General features: G+C 41.3%; 1 protein-coding gene across 3 annotated transcripts; it reads left to right on the forward strand.

The window, feature by feature from the left end:
- Window positions 1–982: 982 nt before the first annotated feature.
- TMEM192 (transmembrane protein 192) lies at window positions 983–14,925 on the forward strand. Of its 3 annotated transcripts, XM_036424333.2 has the most exons (6): window positions 985–1,155; window positions 4,977–5,123; window positions 7,089–7,353; window positions 12,118–12,252; window positions 13,926–14,028; window positions 14,556–14,925. In XM_036424333.2, the coding sequence occupies exons 1-6, from the start codon at window positions 1,129–1,131 to the stop codon at window positions 14,692–14,694; spliced, it is 816 nt and encodes a 271-aa protein (XP_036280226.1). In that variant the 5' UTR covers window positions 985–1,128; the 3' UTR covers window positions 14,695–14,925. The 3 variants fall into 3 exon arrangements, with proteins under 3 accessions (XP_036280227.1, XP_036280228.1, XP_036280226.1); XM_036424334.2 differs by lacking the exon at window positions 12,118–12,252 and having other exon boundaries at window positions 983–1,155; XM_036424335.2 differs by lacking the exon at window positions 4,977–5,123 and having other exon boundaries at window positions 983–1,155.
- The last annotated feature ends 3,913 nt before the right edge of the window (window positions 14,926–18,838 follow it).

Genomic DNA, 18,838 nt, shown 5'->3' on the forward strand with positions numbered 1-18,838 from the left:
GTTGAGCTTTGACCTATGAACCAAGAGATCACAGTTGGTGATCAGGTCTCATGCCGGGTTTCCAGCTCTCATTGGTGGGCTGCCTCCTCCTGTGGAAGAAATCCACCCTCCTGCCCACTCTCTATAACTGAGCCAAACCGCCAGGGCACACTTTTTTCTTTAGTTCCTCTGGGTTCAGGGTCATGCATGAATAATCTTTATTGTAAAACTGTTATTGTTTTCCCCCTAGAACTCATGTCGATTCACTTTTATGTTTAAATCTCTGAACTACAGTATTAGACATTTACTTTGGTTTAAGGTATGTGGGAGTGATCCAGCTTTTTTTCTTCCAAATGGCTGTTAGTCACTAAATAATCCATTAACTGGGGAATGCTTATTTTAAAAAATATACAGCTCAAGTTGAAAAAGGGTAAAACTGTTTACTCCTAAAAGCGTTATACAAGGAAAGACTCAGACACAGGAGAGCGTCTCCTGACACAGGGTTGAGTCTGCTCATTCCCAACTGAATCAGAGCCAGAAGAGGGAGCTACAGATAAGCAAAGCCTGAGAGACTGGCCTGTAATTTGGTTTCTTTACTCATGCCCATCGGTGACATCTGTGAATATGTCATAGGAGTTAGAATCTTTATTTCGTTCGTGCCTCTCTCCTGGGGTTTGAGCTAAAAAATGGGATCTCTAAAATTCTGCTAACTTGTTCTAATTATGCCTGGAGCTATGCCTGCAAACAAAACCTAAGAATGAAAAGAGTAAACGTTTTAAAAAGAAGCAAGGAGAGGCCGAAAATGTTTTAAATTCTTGGACTTGTAATACATCCTTTAATTAATGCCCAAGACTCTGGCCAATAGCGGACCTGAGCAGAGTGGGAAAACCCTAGGAACCAAGGTCACGCGACAGCTGCGGCCCACGGGTCCGGTCTCCGGGGCGGGACACGCCCCTCCCCTTACCTCGACCAATCGGAAGCGAGGAGGCGGGGCCACGGGAGGACGGAGGCGGGGCCGGCGCCGGAGCGGGTGTGTCTGGAGTGGGGGCGGGCCGGTCCCTGTGAAGGTGGCAATTTCCCGGGCCCGCCGCGCCCGTGAACAGGTGGAGGGGCCGGGCCGGCCCGGGCTTCGGCCTCAAGCGTCGGGAAATGGCTGCGGGGGGCAGGCTGGAAGATGTGAGTGCACGCAAGTGGCGGGCGGCTGGCCCCGGAATCCCCTTCTTCCTGTCCTGGGCGCGCTGGGCGGAGACTGCGCGGGGAAGCCGCCCTCACCCCGTGCGTCCCGGGCGGGAGGCGGTGCTTCCTGCGCGGGGCGGCCCGGGGCGCGGGGTCATGGGAGGCATCCAGGAGGGGTGGGGTCGGCGACGGGCCGCCACGGCCTTTTATTTTCCCGGGAGTCCGCTCGATGGTGGCTGCGCGGGTTGCGGGTTCCGGGTTCCAGGCGGGGGCCCAGCCCACGTGCCTGGCGCAGCTGTGATCCCGGAACTGGGGGCTCCCCCTGAGCGCGCTGGCCTCACCGCCCGGGCTCCTGGCGCGTCCCGGGCGCCCAGCCGCTGGGCCCCGCTCCATCCCGCTGGGGCGCCTGCGGGAATCTCCCCTCCTAGCGGGCCCCTTCCCCCCCTTGGCTCTGAAGGGCTGCGATGTGGACCTGGAGCGGCTGCAACGGGCAGGCCAGCCGCCCGTGTCCCACGGGCAGACCTGTGGCTAGCATCTACAGAAAACCGACTTTGGAGGAAAACAATGGGGTGTTTTGAATTTAGGCAGGTATGGTAGGGATGAAAGGACTTCTGAGGCCCCTTTAGATGGATCCAAACCAGGATATATATATATATCCCAGTGTTCGGAGTAATAGCATAATTGCAAATAATATTTAAGTATATAAAAACATTTTTAGGAGAAACATTTATGCCCAGAATTAACTGAGTTACCCTAGGGGCCCGTAGCTCCTTACCCCCAGCCAACCCCCAGCCAACTCCGGCCCCCTTCTCCCCCCAACTGGGAGCAGAGCCAGCTGGCCAATCGCCCTCGGCCCCTTCCCCCAGCCATCCCAGCCCTGATTGGCTGATTGGGTTGGGCCAGCTGGCCAACCTCCCGCCATCTCCTCCTCCTGACAGGCCTGGGCTCTATCTGTCCTGATTGGGGCTGGGCCAGCTGGACTCCTGTGCACAAATTCATGCACTGGGCCTCTAGTAAGCTATAAAAGAGAGGTGTATGAATCCATTGAAACTGATCCAGAAATGACATTCTCAAGCTAGAAATAAGAGACATTAAAAATTATAACAGTTTTCTATGTATTATAAAGGTTTTAAAGACACATGGAAGATATAAAATAGGCCCACGTCAAACTTGTAGATATGAAAATTACAATGTCAGGTGAAAAGGGCAGTAGGAACAGTGTTGAGGCATTAAGGAGACAGCATTTTTGCTGGGACAGGTATTTGAAAGGTGGAGGCACAGCAGCTGACATCAGGAAGGAGGGAGGAAAGTAGTGAGAGCAAATCCTGAAAGGTAACTTGGGAATGGATTGTAAAGCACATAGCCAGACAAAGTGTTTGGACTTTGCGAATAATGGGGAGGTACCCAAGGTTTGGAGGAGAGAGATGCGAATGTTTGTTTTGGAAGAACTCTGCAGTGAGAGAATTGCAAAGGTCTAGAGATTGGGAGGTATTAGCACAGGCCATGAAAAATGATGAGAGCCTTGACGGAGATAGTGAGAATAGAGGAAAGAACAGATTTGGGAGTTCAAATGGTAAGGAATATTGTATGGTATGGCAATGCATATTATATGATAATGAATATTACATGGTAATGAATATTATCAATGGGAAAGCAAGAATTAGAGATAATAGTAGCTAATATTTATTGATTGCTTACTCTGTACCTATCAGTGTTCTAAGGACTTATATGTGTAGTTACTTATTTAATCTTCCCAACAAAGCTATGAAGCAGGTCCTATAATTATTCTTCTTTTAAAGATGAGGAAACTGAGGCACAGAGGGATGAAGTAGAACTTACATTTGAACCCAGGCAGTTTGTCCTAGGAGTCTGCCCTTAACCACGGCACTTACTGTTGATGGTCCCTACAGCTCTTGATAATCTCTCCTGATTATGAGATACCAGAACTGAGTGAGGGAACACTGCCAGGACAGGTTTGGAACTTTCATTCATTCATCACGTGTTCCCTGAGTGCCAACCACAGGTCATAGCATTACAAATACATAGGAAGTGGGGAGAGTGGGTCTCGTAAAGTCTATTGGGGAAGACATACTAGTAAGTAAGGAGACCATCACAGGATAGTGTGCTAGAGGAGATCGGCACCAAATGCTTGGGGAGACTGGGCGGGGTGGCATGATCGAGATGCTTGGCTGCCCGGGAAGGCTACCCATGGGAATTGTCCCAACTGAGCCTGGAAGGCTGCATGGACATTAGGTAAGGAAAGAGCTGTGGAAACTACAACATCTGCTGACGAGAAAGAGCCAGAGGCAAAGGAGTTTGAAGAGAATAGAAGTAGTAATCAGAATTGTACCGGGAGTTTTGGCAACTAAACAGGAAACTATCTAGGCATTGATTTTTAAAAATTGCAGACCAGTGGCCTCGCTGGATGGCTCAGTTGGCTGGAGTGTGGTCTCATACACCCAAAGGTTGTCAGTTCAGTTCTCAGCCAGGGCACATACTGAGATTGTGGGTTTGATCCCCAGTGGTCCTGGAGAGTTTGGGAGGCAACCATTTGTTTCTTACATGGATGTTTTTCTCTCTCTCTTTCCTTCTCTCTCTAAAACCTGTGGAAACATATCCTTGGGTGAGGATTTTAAAAATTATGGAGCAGCATTGAATGCCTAAGACTGGAAATCAAAGCCCCACATTACTGAAATATCTATTTAATGCTAGTGACCAACATAGCATCCTTTACCCCTTCCAAAGTAGAAAGCCCTTATCTTCTGTCTCCTAATTCTATTCTCCAGCTTCTCTTTTGCAAATTAAGACATAATTTCCCTCTCATTCTAGGATACCTAGTTAACCTAAATTTGTTGCATTATCTGTGCTATTCATTTGCTAATTTATTACTCCCCTATTAGAATCCTGTGCACTATATTCTACTATATGTTGTTTAGTCATGCATGCCTTTACCCTGGCCTCCCCAATGAAAAATGTAATTTCCTTTTGACTGTGTCTTAAGTTTATATAACAGTTTTCCCTAAGAATCTTTTTTTTTTAAATATATTTTTATTGATTTCAGAGAAGAAAGGAAAGGGAGAGATAGAAACATCAATAATGAGAAAGAATAAACAATCGGCTGCCTCCTACATGCCCCCCACTGCGAATTAAGCCTGCAACCTGGGCATGTATCCTGACAGGGAATCAAACTGTGACCTCCTGGATCATAGATCAGTGCTCAACCACTGGACCACACTAGCTAAGAATCTGACATTGAGAGATTTTTGTATGCAACAGAGACTGGACAGTACTGTTCTGTCAAGACAATACTGTTAAACATGATTAAGTAGATTTTTAAAGTAGCAGCTGAACTTTTGCCAACTACTTCAGTGACATTGCAAATGGTTGCTCTCATTGAGAATCAGACATCTACAAACTAAAAGTCTCCTTGGAAAGTCTGTCAGGGTACTCTGTTCTATTAGCACTCTAAAATATTTCTATCATAACAAAGTTTTTTTTTAAGTCCTCTGAATAAAGCCTTCACCTCTAAGTACTGAGGGTTTGAAGAAAATTATTTGCTTTAGTCTCGTGTATTACCTTGTTTGAAGATAAGTGAAGCTGTCCTCTACCTGTTTTAATGATTGTTGTTTTTGCCAATTTGTATATAGAAGTTACAGAGGTTTATCTATAATCAAAATTGGCTTTAGGTAGGGAGTGTGTGTGTGTGTTTTCCCTCTAACTTGTATAACGCTTTTTAAAGCTTTATAATTCAGTAAATTTGTCTAGGAAACGTAACCCACAAAGTGGTAATTATAGCTTGCTTTCTTTTTCCTACACCCCAGGGTTCCTTGGATCCATCCCAGAGTGTTGAAGATGACCCCCTTCTGGACAGCCAGCATCTTTCACAGTATTCCTTACAGGCTCATTTTAGACCCAGATTCCATCCTCTTCCTACGGTCATTGTAGCAAATCTTCTTCTGTTAATACATGTAAGTTTGCCGCAAGAAAGCGATCCATCTAGAGTGATGTTCTTTTTCTTTTTCCCCCTAATTTATCTGTATTGTTGAAAGTATTACAGGTGTCCCCATTTTTTCCCTCATGCCTTCACTGCACTATTGTCTGTGTCCATGGGTTATATGTATATGCATGTAAGTTCTTTGGTTAGTCTCTTCCTCCCCCCCTCCCCCCCAACCCCTTGAAATTTTTCGTTCTGTTGCAGGCTTCAGTATCTCTGGATCTATATTATTATTATTATTATTATTATTATTATTAAATTATTATCTGTTTATATATTTTTCCATTGTGGGCCCCCCCCCCCACTCCCATACATGCCCTCCCTCCCCAGAGTTTTTTGTCCATTGGTTGTACTTATATTCATGCATACAAGTCCTTTGGTTGATGTCTTATCTCCCCCTAATCTCCCTACCCTCCCCGCTGTAATTTGACAGTCTGCTTGTTGCTTTACTGTCTCTATATCTATCTTTTGGTTCTATTTTGTTTGGCAGCTTATTTTATGCATTAGATTCCATAAGTGAGATCATGTGATACTTGTCTTTCTCTGACTGGTTTATTTTGCTTAATATAATACTCTCCAGGCCCCTCCATGCTGTCTCAAAGGGTAAAAGATCCTTCTTTTTTTTTTTTTTAAGATCTGGAAACAGCCCAAGTGCCCGTCACTAGATTAGTGGATTAAAAAGATGTGATACAGCCCTAGTTGGTTTGGCTCTATAATAGAAGTAGTGTTGGCCTGTGGACTGAAGGGTCCCAGATTCGATTTCAGTCAAGAGCACATGCCCAGGTTGCAGGCTTGATCCCCAATGGGGAATGTGCAGGAGGCAGCAGATCAATGATTCTCTCTCATCATTGATGTTTCTATCTCTCCTTCCTTTCTCTCTGAAATCAATAAAAAAAAATATATTTTTTAAAAAGATGTGGTACATTTACACAATGGAATACTATGCAGCTATAAAAAGGAAGGGTGTCTTTGTGACAGTGTATAGGTGACTTTCTTAAAAAATACATAAGCTCACCTGGTGTTTCTCAATAATTGAGCTTTGAACCATGAACCAGGAGATCAGGGTAGATTCCTGGTCTGGGCACATGCCCGGGTTCTAGGCTGGATCTCCAGTGGAGGGCGTGCATGAAGCAGCCAATCAATGATTCTCTCTCATTATTGATGTTTTTCTCTCTCTCCTTCTTCCATCTTCTCTCTGAAATCAATAAAAAAATATATTAAATTGGTTATATTTATCAACATTTAAAATGTGCATACTAGCCCTAGTTGGTTTGGCTCAGTGGATGTAGTGTTGGCTTGCGAACTGAAGAGTCCTGGGTTCGATTCGGGTCAAGGGCACATCCCTGGGTTGCAGGCTTGGTTCCTAGTGTGGGGCATGTAGGAAGCAGTCGGTCAGTGATTCTCTCTCATCATTGATGTTTCTCTCTCCCTCTCTGAAATCAATAAATAGCTATAGCATAGGCCTGCGGGACTGAAGGGTCCTCGGTTTGATTCTGGTCAGGTGCACATGCCTGGGTTTCAGCCTCAATCCCCAGTGTGGGTATGCAGTTGGCACCCAATCGATGATTTTCTCTCATCATTGCTGCTTGTATCTTTCTCCCTCTCACTTCTTCTCTGAAATCAATAAAAATATATTTTTTAAAGTTTGTAAAAATGCAGTTTTTTAAAACATTTATAAAAATAGGATATCAGAAACATAAACTTAGAGGCAGTGAAGGAACTGAGCAGAAAAGAAAAAAGGAGAGAGAAATCATGGACTTGGACAACAGTGCAGTAATTGCAGTGGTGGAGGAGCATAGAGGGGCTAAAAGTTGCTGGAAAAATCAATTTAAATTTAAAAACAAAATGTCATAAGCATAGCGAGTATGTGATGGGATGGTGATAATGTTTCTGAAATCTAAATATTGAATATTAAATCTACTATTTTCCTTTCCACCAGGTTGTGTTTGTTATTTTAGCATTTTTAACAGGTGTGCTTTGTTCTTACCCTAATCCAAATGAGGACAAGTGCCCAGGAAACTACACTAACCCACTGAAAGTTCAGACAGTCATAATCCTTGGAAAAGTTATTTTGTGGATTCTGCATTTCCTTCTTGAGCGCTACCTTCAGTATCACCACAGCAAAGTGAGAAACCGAGGCTATCACATGATCTACCGATCAACAAGGCACCTTAAAAGACTTGCATTAATGATACACTCCACTGGTAAGCCCAGTTGTATCTCTCAGCTTGTCTGTGGCTTTGTTGAGTAGCAAAAATTACAGCAAAAAGAAAATCTGAAAACTTGATTTTATAATCAGACTACGAGCCCAGTGCATGAAATTTGTGCATGAGGGGTGGTGTCCCTCAGCCCAGCCTGCACCCTCTCCAATCTGAGACATCCCTTTCCAGGACTGCTGGCTCTCAACTGCTCGCCTCCCTGCCTTCCTGATTGCCCCTAACTGCTTCTGTCTGCCAGTCTGACCACTTCCTAACCACTCCCTGCCAGCCTTATTGATGCCTAACTGCTCCCCTGCCAGCTCAATTACCCCTAACTGCCCTTCCCTGCAGGCGTGGCCTCTCCCAACTGCTCTCACCTGCGGGCCTGGGTCCTCCCCAGATGCCCTTCCCTTAGACCTGGTTGCCCCAATTTCCCTCCTCTGCTGGCCTAATCCCTCCCAACTGTGCTCCCTGCTGGCCATCTTGTGGTGGCCATCTTTGTGTGTTAGAGTGATGGTCAATTTGCATATTACTCTTTTATTAGATAGGATACAGCAGGTCCTTGAATAATGTCATTTCATTCAGCATCATTTTGTTAAAATGTTGATGGGATGCCATAGGAACTTAATTCTTATTTATATCAATAGCCTATGGTCAGATTGGTTTCTTTATATGCTGTTTTACTTAATGTCACAGAAACCTATTCACAAAGTTAAGTCAGGACTTACTGTAGATTCTCGGTTTTGTGAGACTGATATGTGTTGTGGCAGCTAAATTTTGGATCACCTAAATGTCTTGAAGCTTTTTTTTTATATATATATATATATATATATATATATATATATATATATATATGCTTCGTTTTCCTTTGAAATATGTGTTGGTTATTATAGGGGCAGGAATATAATTTTTCCTCTACCTTTCATTTATTTGTCTGAGATCCCCACTGTAATAAAAGGCAAATTAACAGGAGACAAACAAACAAGTTTAATAACATGTATGCTCTATACAGATACTCAGGATACTGTAACACCCCAAAATGGCCCAAAGCCACTATCTTAAATACCATCTCCAGCTAAAGACAAAAGAAGATGCTGGGGAGGGAGGCAGTTATGGGAGGTTACAAGAAAAGCAAAGAAAACAAGGGTAACGTTGTTAAGCAGATTTAAGTAGATACCTTCTCCATTGATAACAGTTTCTTGAGATTTAGAATCATCCTTCTCTTCCTGGTACAGAGAGGGAGACAGTCTTACACATGGATAATTTGTCTGTTTTCAGAGCTTTTTCCCTTGTGTCTGCTGTTCCTTGAAAATAATCGGCTTAAAGTAATCCTTATGCCAAAGAGTTACATCTCCAGGTGGCATTTTCTACTCCTTCATTATGAACATGGTATGCATGTATTGCTGTGTCCATGTATTTGTATCTCATTATTCATCTCAAGGAGATAGAAATGCTGCTGTGATTTTATACCTGTAAGATAAGAAGAGGGAATTTTAAATGAAACTCGGTACTATCCTTGTAATAAGAGAGAAACTGTTACATAATAAGATGCATTATCCAAAATGAAAAAAAGAAAAGCAAATTATGAAGGCAATATTAGCATTTAGAATAATGAGTGCCTGCTTTTCTTTACTGTTTCAAAGGCTTAATGGAATTAAACTGAGCTTCTTTAGGTAGGTAGTTTTGCCTTAAGTTATTATAAAGCTTCTATCATGTTAAAATACCCTTTTTGACTGCGAGTCCAGAATAAATCTTTAAACCAGATTAGAAATGAATACTTTTTTGCCAGAAAAAAACAGCATTACAGAACTTAATTTTTATTTTTATTCTGTGCTAGTGCATTTACTTAAGGACAAACTGCAACCTGCAAGTTCATCCACTCGGTGACATTTTTAGTGGAGATGAGGGCCTGCTAGCAGAGAAAGCCCATTTTATAGAGATGGCTGACCTGTGATCATCCAGAAGGGGACGACATTTACTGCTTGCTCCCTGAGGAAGATACCATAGATTTTATGTTCGACTTGATGTGTAATGCTCTCTCCTGGCCAGAAGGTGTCACTATCACCTTTGGGTGGAGGAGGTGATCAGAAAACTTTTTTTTTTTTTAAGTGTTTTGATTGATTTTAGAGAGGGAGAGAGAAAGAAAGAGAACTATCCATCTGTTGCCTCTTAAAGGCACCCCAACAGAGGACTGAACCCAAAATCTGGGCATGTACCCTACTGGGAATCAAACCTGCCACTTTTGATGCATTGGACCATGCTCAAAACAACTGACCCGCACAGGCCTGAGCAAAAATCTATTTTTTGATTACTGAAAGACCTTATATGCTCTATAACCAAAATAATGTTCCATTATAAGAGATTTTCTGGAAATAGTTATTATGAGTCCACCAAAATGACTTTCAAATTATTGTTAAAAATGTGATCCTTAATCCTAATGTTTCTAAATAATTGGACCCTTAGTTTAATCGCAGATGGCATCACTTTTATGTTGCTCATATAAGGATTCAGAATATCAAAAAGATTGGGGCAGGTATTCACCTTGTTTCTGTTTTTCTTGTATCTTTTTCTTATTTGAAGAAAAAGAGGTAAATTATAGAAGATACAGAAACTCCAGCTAATAAGAAGAGTATAACTATTTTTAAAGTCAGGTGTGATAGTATTGTTGGATATTTTTTTAAAAATCTTTATTGTTTAAAGTATTACATATGTCCTCTTTTTTCCCCTATTAACTCCTTCTAGGCACCCCTTCTCCCCCCACCCCCTTACCCCTGACTCCAGGCCTTCACCACCCTATTATTTGTGTCCATGTGTTATGCATATATGCATACAATTTCTTTGGTTGATCTCTTACCACCCCCCTGTCCAACTCTGAGTATTGCTGGATATTGATTAGCTTCATCCTGATACTTTTTGTTATTCTCTAGAAAATAAAATCATTTATTTTAGGGAGATGGGAGAAGGGGTTTTTCTTCTAAATAAGTTGAAAATATTTATCTAACTTATCTGTCCTCGTTCCTTAGATCCAAATATATTTTAATGCCCAGCCTGTGTGGCTCAATGGTTGAGCATCAACCCATGAACCAACGGGTCATTGATTTGATTCCTAGTCAGGCTACATGCCTGGGTTGCTGGTTTGATTCCAATAGTGGATATGCAGGAGGCAGCTGATCAAAGATGTTTCTCTCTCATCGATGTTTCTATCTATCTATCTATCTATCTATCTATCTATCTATCTATCTATCTATCTCTCTCTCTCTCTCTCTCTCTGTCTGTCTATCTTTCCATCCATCTATCCCTCTCACTTTCTTTAAAAATGAATAAAAACATTAAAAACCGTGATCTGGCCCCCACTTTAAAAAGTTTGAGGACCCCTGGATACATTTTAAATACATTTTAAACTCAGGATTGAATGACAAGTATTATTTTCCCAGATTTAAATAGGAGGAGTCCAGGGTCAAAGTAAATTAATGGCTTTAGTTCATAAAAAGAACTAAAAGAGCCCAGTTGGGTGGATCAGGGATTGAGTGTCAACCAGGAGGGCACAGTTCAATATCTGGTCAGGGCACGTGCCTGGGTTGCGGACTCGATCCTCCATGGAAGGCATGCATCCAATCAATGATTTTCTCTCAACACTGGATTTCTAGCTTTCTTTCTCCCTTTCTCTCTGAAATCCATAAAAATTTATTTAAAAAACTAATATAAAAGAAATATATCAAAAGAAATTTAAAAAAAAAGCCGAAACCGGTTTGGCTCAATGGATAGAGCGTCGGCTTGGGGACTGAAAGGTCCCGGGTTCAATTCTGGTCAAGGGCATGTACCTTTGTTGCGGGCACATCTCCAGTAGGAAGTGTGCAAGAGGCAGCTGATTTGATGTTTCTCTCTCATCGATGTTTCTAACTCTCTATCTCTCTCCCTGCCTCTCTGTACAAAATCAATAAAATATATTAAAAAAAAAAAAAAAAAGTCAGCCAGGCTGGCTGTGGCTCAGTGTTGATGTTTCTGTCCTTCTCTCTCTCTCCCTCCCTCTCTAAAATCAATAATAATAAAAATATTTTTAAAAAAACAACAACAATATCACTGTGAGAAAGATAGTTATCTCCATTTTTCAGATGGGAAAGTCAAGGAGCAGAGGAAATCAGGCATTTCTCCAAGGTTAGCAGTATGTCCGGATTTTCATACAAGTGTGTCTTCAAACTATGGCCCGCGGCCCACATTCGGCCCGCAGAGGAGTCTGATCCGGCCCGCCAGGTTTTTTGGGCAGTGAGCGCAGCCGAGGTGTTACAGTAGGAATTAGTAGTTCATATAGTCCGGCCCTCCAGCTCTCTGAGGGACCGTGATCTGGCCCCCACTTTAAAAAGTTTGAGGACCCCTGGATCGCAGTGCTCCTAAAGGCGGTGTAGGTCTGCCAGGAGCTTAAGTGGTGGACAGAATATATACTAGGTTCCTCAAGTACCCATGAATGCGGAAGAACTGGGATAATGCAAATTTCTAAAAACCACCATGCACAAAGGATGACCCAAAGGAATGTCATTGTTAATAATTCTATGAAGCAAAAAACCATTTCTTAGTGTTTAAGAAAGTTCAGTTTCTTATATATTGGTATTAGGAGACATCATTAACTCTTTGATGTTTTGTTTACCTTTATTCCTCCCTCAAAAGATGAGCAGATTTTTGTTTTTTATCCTCCAACTTCCTTCACTTCCTGTATAAAGGGGGTGTGGGGGTGTGCATGGCTCTGGCTAACACTGTGGTTATTTCCTCCTCCAGGCAGCACTGCTCTCCTCCTCACACTGTGCATACAGCATTCCTTCCCAGAGCCCAGCAGGTTGTATCTTGACCTCATTCTGGCCATCCTGGCCCTGGAACTGATCGGTTCCCTGACATGTCTGCTCATCTACACAGGTGAGAACTACAGCTAAGCTGTTCTTACAAAGTCCAGCTTGAAGCCCCACTCATTTGAGAACAAGGAAGTTGTTTCCAGAGCTTTTTTTTATGTAGCTGAGAACCTGTTGAGCACCCGTATCTCTCATTGCTGACATTCAGACTTCTCTAATTTCAAATCCACAGGAAGATACCAGTGAGCCTCATTTTTAGTTGTGTATCATCCACAAGTTTCTGTCAATTAAAGTGAAGCCTTTCCAGTATAAAACAAAAAGTTCCCCGAAGACCACCACCATTTGATTCCTCAAAGGCAGCTGACATGTAAATCTTGCATTTACGATTAAAAGAAACAAACTACAAAATAAGTGTATAAACAATGCATGCAAAATTGCTTAAGGCCAACATTGCTTTGGGATAAATCATTTAAGAACCTTCTGTCTCTTCTCTTAAAGCTCTCAGTTTATTGATAACCTTTGTAGGCTTTTTGTCTCACTCTACCTGACCATTGTCTTGAATGTCTGATAATGAAATACACACAATAGAGCACTTGTTAACTTAAGGCCAGATACTTGAACCCTGTGCTAGTGCTCACTGAGTTATTTATAAAAGAAATATTTTTAGTTCAACTGATATGCGGAGAGTTTTTCTGGGTGGGCTAGTGGTATCCAAGCCCCTACTCTACTAAAAGTGCAATCTTGACTACCTCCTTTAAGACAGGAGATGGAAAATTTAGGAGGCAGTAAAATAGCTTATTTCTTGGTGGGTTTTTTTTTTTTTGTGTGTGTGTGTGTGTGTGTGTGTTTTGTTTTGTTCCTAAAGCTATCTTGTTGTGTTAAAGCTAATCATCTCAATGTAACTTTTACAAGTATATACTTAATTGAAAAAACACACACATTTTCACACACATCCTCACTCTCTCTTTCTCCTTCTCAGGATCCTAAGTATTTGTTCTGGATCTTCCCCCTGCCCTCCCTAAGAAAACAAAACAAAACAAAACAAAACAAAACACACACTTTCTCCAGTCTTGCATGTTTCCTTCAAGGCTGAACTCAAGTCCTACCTTCTTTCTCCTCTCTGAAAAACCACAAACCTAATTCCCCACCTTCACATCCCTCCTGCTGAGTAAGGGGCTGCTTTCCAGGGGTGTCCTAGCCCCTGTGCAAGCTCTGCTCTATGGTCCTTTTTATCCTGTTCTGGAAGATATATTTCTTTGTATTTTTCTCTGGTTTGGTAGCTCTGTCATAGGGTAGTGTCCGCAGTGGAAGCTTCAGAGCCCTGCTTCCCAGATTAGAGCCCTGGCTACTTACCCAGCTTTGTTGGACTGCACTTGACTTGACTGCAGAAAATGAGTAATGAAAGCAGCCCCCTAAGGGACAGGTTCTGAGAATTGAATGAGTTCCAGTCAAATAGTTCCCCTGTGCCTTCTGTGCTTCCAGTCCACAAAGAAATAATCCCTGTTGTTATAATCAATAATAGCAATGATCACGGTGTTCCCAATGCTTAGTACAGGTTTGTCACATGATAAACTTTCAAATGTTTGAATACATAAAAAAAAACAAAAACATTTCTCTTTGTGAAGCATTTTTATGATATTACCTTTTTTGAAAGTAGCCAATTCATGTAATTTGAATAAATGGAAGTAAAAGTATTTTTTATAATTAGGTAACCTGACAATAATGACTTTATTATTTTAGTGAAGGTTCGAAAATTTAATAAAGTCAAACCACAGCCTGATATACTTGAAGAAGAAAAAGTCCATGCATATCCTAGCAATATTACTTCAGAGACTGGATTCAGGTAAGCTTTGGGTGGGGAATAGAAGTTGAAAGAGGGAGAGTAGAAGGGAGGGAGGGTGGGAGAGAGAGAAACATCAATGTGAAAGCCTTAACTTGCTGCCTTAGGAAGTCTTTTAATTGAAAGCTTAGTCTTTTAATTGAATAATAGAACACTTTAATAAAAATTTATATTTTTTCTTTTGTTAAATTAATCTTTATTGGGTGCCTCCTGCATGTGCCCTGACGCAGGCCAGGGATGGAACCTGCAACTCAGGTACACAACTGTGTGGACTGAAGCTCTATTCACTGAGCAATATGTGCCAGAGCTGGAATTAGGTTTGATGCTACTTCCTTTTAGCTGTGGTGAAGCCCAGTTAAATGAAAGAATCTCATTTTGGGATATTGCCTTGGCTTAAAATATCTACGAAAAGGTAACAAATGCAATATGCTATACTTTTCATTAGTTTTCAACTGGTTGGGACCCATTTGCAAAGAGACCAATGAGTATTGGTAATATGTGTAACCCATTAATATTTTGATTCTTTGTAGGACTATTTCAAGTTTAGAAGAAATTATTGAAAAGCAAGGAGACATAATAGTATACCTGAAGAGACACAATGCACTGTTGAGTAAGCGGTTGTTGGCTTTTACTTCCTCGGACCTAGGCTCTCATTCAGGTCGAATGTGAGAGTTCAAGGTGAAGATAGCAATTGCAGAAGGATCCAGGCTAATACAAGACCGACCACCTGACAAACTGCCATAGAAAATTGCAGCTTTTGCAGATTGACATTTTACCACTCTTGTAGCGTACCTGAATTTAGTTCTTACCTGTGTGGCTGTATAATATGTAGAGCTTCTGGATATTGTGATGGTGATTTGTCAAGCCTTGATATCTCAGAATGTCTGTCTTTCACATTTTGAAATTATGTAACTGCCTGGTTTATCCTAGGACCAAAGACAGAGTTTAAACACCTCCTACACCAATACTTCTTCCACATTACATAATCCTATTGATAATTTGGCTACTTGTAGAACCAGGCTGGCATGTTAATGTATTTAAAACAATTTGATCACATGAGTTCTTCCCACTTTTAAACTGATTAGGGAAGACATTTCTTATGTTAATGATTTCTCCAATGGCACCTTTTCATATATAGTTTATATGCTTGTGTAGTATTGGATGGAAGCTTGGCCCTTGTAGCATTTATAAAGAAGTTTCTCACTGTAGGATCAAATTCTCACTAGGTGATTTACTATGCAAACTCCTACAGTTTCCCATTGTCTAGAAATAAAGATATGAAGATTACTTGGATCAGTGTCAGACTAACCATTGTAGGCTGTTAACTCTACAGCGCCTTCTACTGGCAATACTTTAAACTTTCTATTTTTGCCCTCTTCAGGAAGTTTCAGTATTGACTATATACCTTCACTAGATCAGTATGTTCAGTGATAGTGAAGGGATCTTCTGTGGTTTTGTCTAAAAAGAAAGGACACCTCTTTTAGTCTTGGATCATACTTAAAAAGAAAATGCCCTGTCAACTTCTATACTGATTTTAAATTCATGTAATTCTTCAGATAAATTGAGGTATTCTCAGCCTGGCTGGCATGGTTCAGTGGTTGAGCGTCAACCTATGAACTAGAAGGTCACAATTCAATTCCGGGTCAGGGCATGCCCAGGCTGTGGGCTTGATTCCCAGTATGGGGGGTGTAGGAGGCAACTGACCAATGATTCTCTCTCCTTTTCCTTCTCTGAAACCAATAAAAATATATTTTAAAAAATAATGTGACCATTTTAATGAATAAATGGCATTACTTCTGCAGTTTTCCTACGGTGCTCTTTATCAGCTTGCTCTTGGAGCCTTAACTTGCTGCCTTAGGAAGTCTTTTCATTGAAAGCTTAACATGAGGGGAAGGGGATATCTGTGATAATGTCTGCTACTAATTTTTTTTAACATAAAATAATAGAACACTTTAATAAAAATTTATATTTTTTCTTTTGTTAAATTAATCTTTATTGTTCATATTACAAATGTTCATTTTTTTCCCTCCATTGCTCCCCTTCACCAGGTTCCCACCCCACCCTCTGCACTTTGCCCAACCCCCCATTGTCCTCATCCATAGGTGCACAGTTTATGTTCAGTCTCTTCCCCCACACTCCACTCTTTTCCCCAAGAATCATCAATTCACTCCCCTTTCATACCTCTGATTCTATTATATTCACCAGTTAATTCTGTTCATCAGATTTTTTAATTCCCTTGGTTTTTAGATTCACTTGTTGATAGTTATGTATTTGTTGTTCATAATTTTTATCTTCTTCCTCCTCCTAAAGAACCCCTTCAGCAATTCATATAATTCTGGTTTGGTGGTGATGAACTCCTTTATTTTTTCTGTGAAGATCTTTATCTGGCATTCAATTCTGAGTGATAGCTTTGCTGGGTAGAGTATTTTTGGCTGCAGGTTCTGTTATTCATCACCTTGAATATTTCTTGCCATTCCAGTCTGGCCTGCATGGTTTCTGTTGAGAAATCAAATGACAGTCGTATGGGTGCTCCTTTATAGGTAACTACCTGCTTTTCCCTTGCTGCTTTTAATATTCTCTCTTTGTCTTTTGGTCTTGGAATTTTAATTATGATGTGTCTTGGTGTGGTCCTCTTTGGATTCTTTTTGTTTGGGGTTCTGTGTGCTTCCTGGATTTGTAAGTCTAATTCAGTGTTTTTCAACCTTTTTTGGGGAAAGGCACACTTGTTTCATGAAAAAAATCACGAGGCACACCACCATTAGAAAATGTTAAAAAATTTAACTCTGTGCCTATATTGACTATATATAAAGTAATTCTCTTGAATAGGAATCAAATAAACACAAAGAAAGTATTTTATAATTACTTTATTATGAAATATTAAGTAAACAAAATAGTGAAAAATTATAAAATTGTCTTGTCTGCACCTACGGCACACCAGGCAACATCTTGCGGCACACTAGTTTGCCGCGGAACAGCGGTTGAAAAACGCTGGTCTAATTCTTTCACCAAGTGGGGGAAGTTTTCTGTCACTATTTCTTTCAATATGTTTTAGGTATCTTGCTCTCTCTCTTCTTCTGGGAACCCCATAATTCTGATGCTGGTTTGCTTGAGGTTGTTCCAGAGGTTTCTTACATTATCTTCAACTTTCCGGATTCTCTTGTCTTGCTTCTGCAGAGGAGTGTCTTCTGGCTCTTTATGTTCCAAATTTTTTACTTGATTCTTGCGATCTTCCATTCTGTTTTTAGGACTCTGTATAATATTTTTTATTTCAGATGATGTATTCTTTATTTCTAGTTGATCCCTTTTCATATCCTCAAAGGTCTCATTTATTTTATCGACCTTTTCTAGAAAAGTCTTGAAAAACCTTTTAACTGTGGTTTTGAACTCTATATCCAGTTCCTTTTTGTCCTTCATTTCTTCTGTTTGTGATCTGTAGCATTTTCACAGCTTCTCTGAGTTGGTAGGGTGGCTTGGTGTGTTAAGGTGTCCTATATGGTTCAGTGGGTCAGCCTCCCAGTTACCTGAGGTGAACACTCTTGGTGCACCCCTTTGTGGACTGTGTGTGCAGCCTTATTGTAGTTAAGTCTTGATTGTTGTTGGTATCACTGGGAGAAACTGAACTCCAGGCCAATTGGTTGTGAGAATCAGCTGTGTCTATGCCAGGAGACAGCCTATTCTACTAGACTTGGAAAATTGCAAAAGCCTCTGTGCTCAACTTGGATGGGGCAGAATTTCATGGTGGAGCCTACAGGAAAGTTTACTGACTGGAAATTCTACAACTAGCCCCACCCTATGAGGTTCCTGAGTCTCAGTGTTCCTCAGTGTCCTTTGGTACTTGCTGCAAGCACCTCTGAGAGAAAGGTGCCCTCAAGTTTCTCCCGCTACCAGACAGTCTAGTCTCTCCCACAATGAGCCCGGAACTGGGGTTCAGTGCAGTTGCAAGTGGGATTGGAAGTGGGGTTCAGTGCAGTCCAGAACCTTTGTCTTCTTCCAGACAGGGCAATCCAGCAGCACAGTCAACAGTCCGTCCTCTGCACGTAACGTGCGGGCCTTCAGGACTCTGCCTTTTGCCTATCCACTGAGTTTCCGCCTTACAGCCCAGATTCCCTCCTTATGAGCCTGGGTTATAGAACTGGGGTTTAGCAGACCGGAGCTTTTATGCTAGGGAACACCAGCCAGGCACTCAGCTGCCCCCTCCTCTCCAGCTCAGTCCTCTCCCAACGTGCAAACTGTGTCTCTGTACCTTAGGCTTTTACAGCTCCTCTTATTTTCCTTCTGGTTTTCTTTGAATTTCTAGTTGTAGAATTTCCAGTCAGTCAACTTTCCTGTAGTTCTGGATAATGTCCACTTTGTATTTTAGTTGTATTTTTTGAAATTGTGTGAGGTTGCAGTTAGGCGTTTACCTATGCTGCCATTTAGGTTCCTCCTAATTTATTTATTTATTTATTCATTCATTCATTCTTAATTTTGGAGGGCATGTAGTGGAATAATATTTGGTGGAAAAACATTTAACCTAGACACAAGTATCTGATAGGGGATGTAGTCATGATGTCACACACAGTTACTTATGGAGGCAAACACTTATCTCTTTTAGATGCGGCCATTATGGGGGCATTCTAAGAGTTTTCTACTCAGCTAAAAGTGATGGGTGTGTCATCTGCAGGCAATACCATTGAATCCCCAAAATGACAAGATCCATAAACTAAAAAGCAAATTTTATTGTGATAATCCAGGGTGTCTCCAAGTTTTCTATCTCCCCCTTCCTACCACTTCTCCCTTTAATATACAATATATTCTTATTGATTTCAGAGGG

The sequence above is a fragment of the Pipistrellus kuhlii genome, unplaced genomic scaffold, assembly GCF_014108245.1.
Source record: "Pipistrellus kuhlii isolate mPipKuh1 unplaced genomic scaffold, mPipKuh1.p scaffold_m20_p_8, whole genome shotgun sequence".
In the NCBI taxonomy this organism is placed as follows: Eukaryota; Metazoa; Chordata; class Mammalia; order Chiroptera; family Vespertilionidae; genus Pipistrellus; species Pipistrellus kuhlii.

What these genes read in the sequence shown, in the direction of transcription:
- TMEM192 (XM_036424333.2), top strand. Translation starts at nt 1,129, where the DNA reads ATGGCTGCGGGGGGCAGGCTGGAAGAT. An exon ending in ATGTCTGCTCATCTACACAG is followed by an intron (nt 12,253 to 13,925) that starts GTGAGAACTACA and finishes TTATTATTTTAG; the next exon opens with TGAAGGTTCGAAAATTTAAT. An exon ending in ACTTCAGAGACTGGATTCAG is followed by an intron (nt 14,029 to 14,555) that starts GTAAGCTTTGGG and finishes GATTCTTTGTAG; the next exon opens with GACTATTTCAAGTTTAGAAG.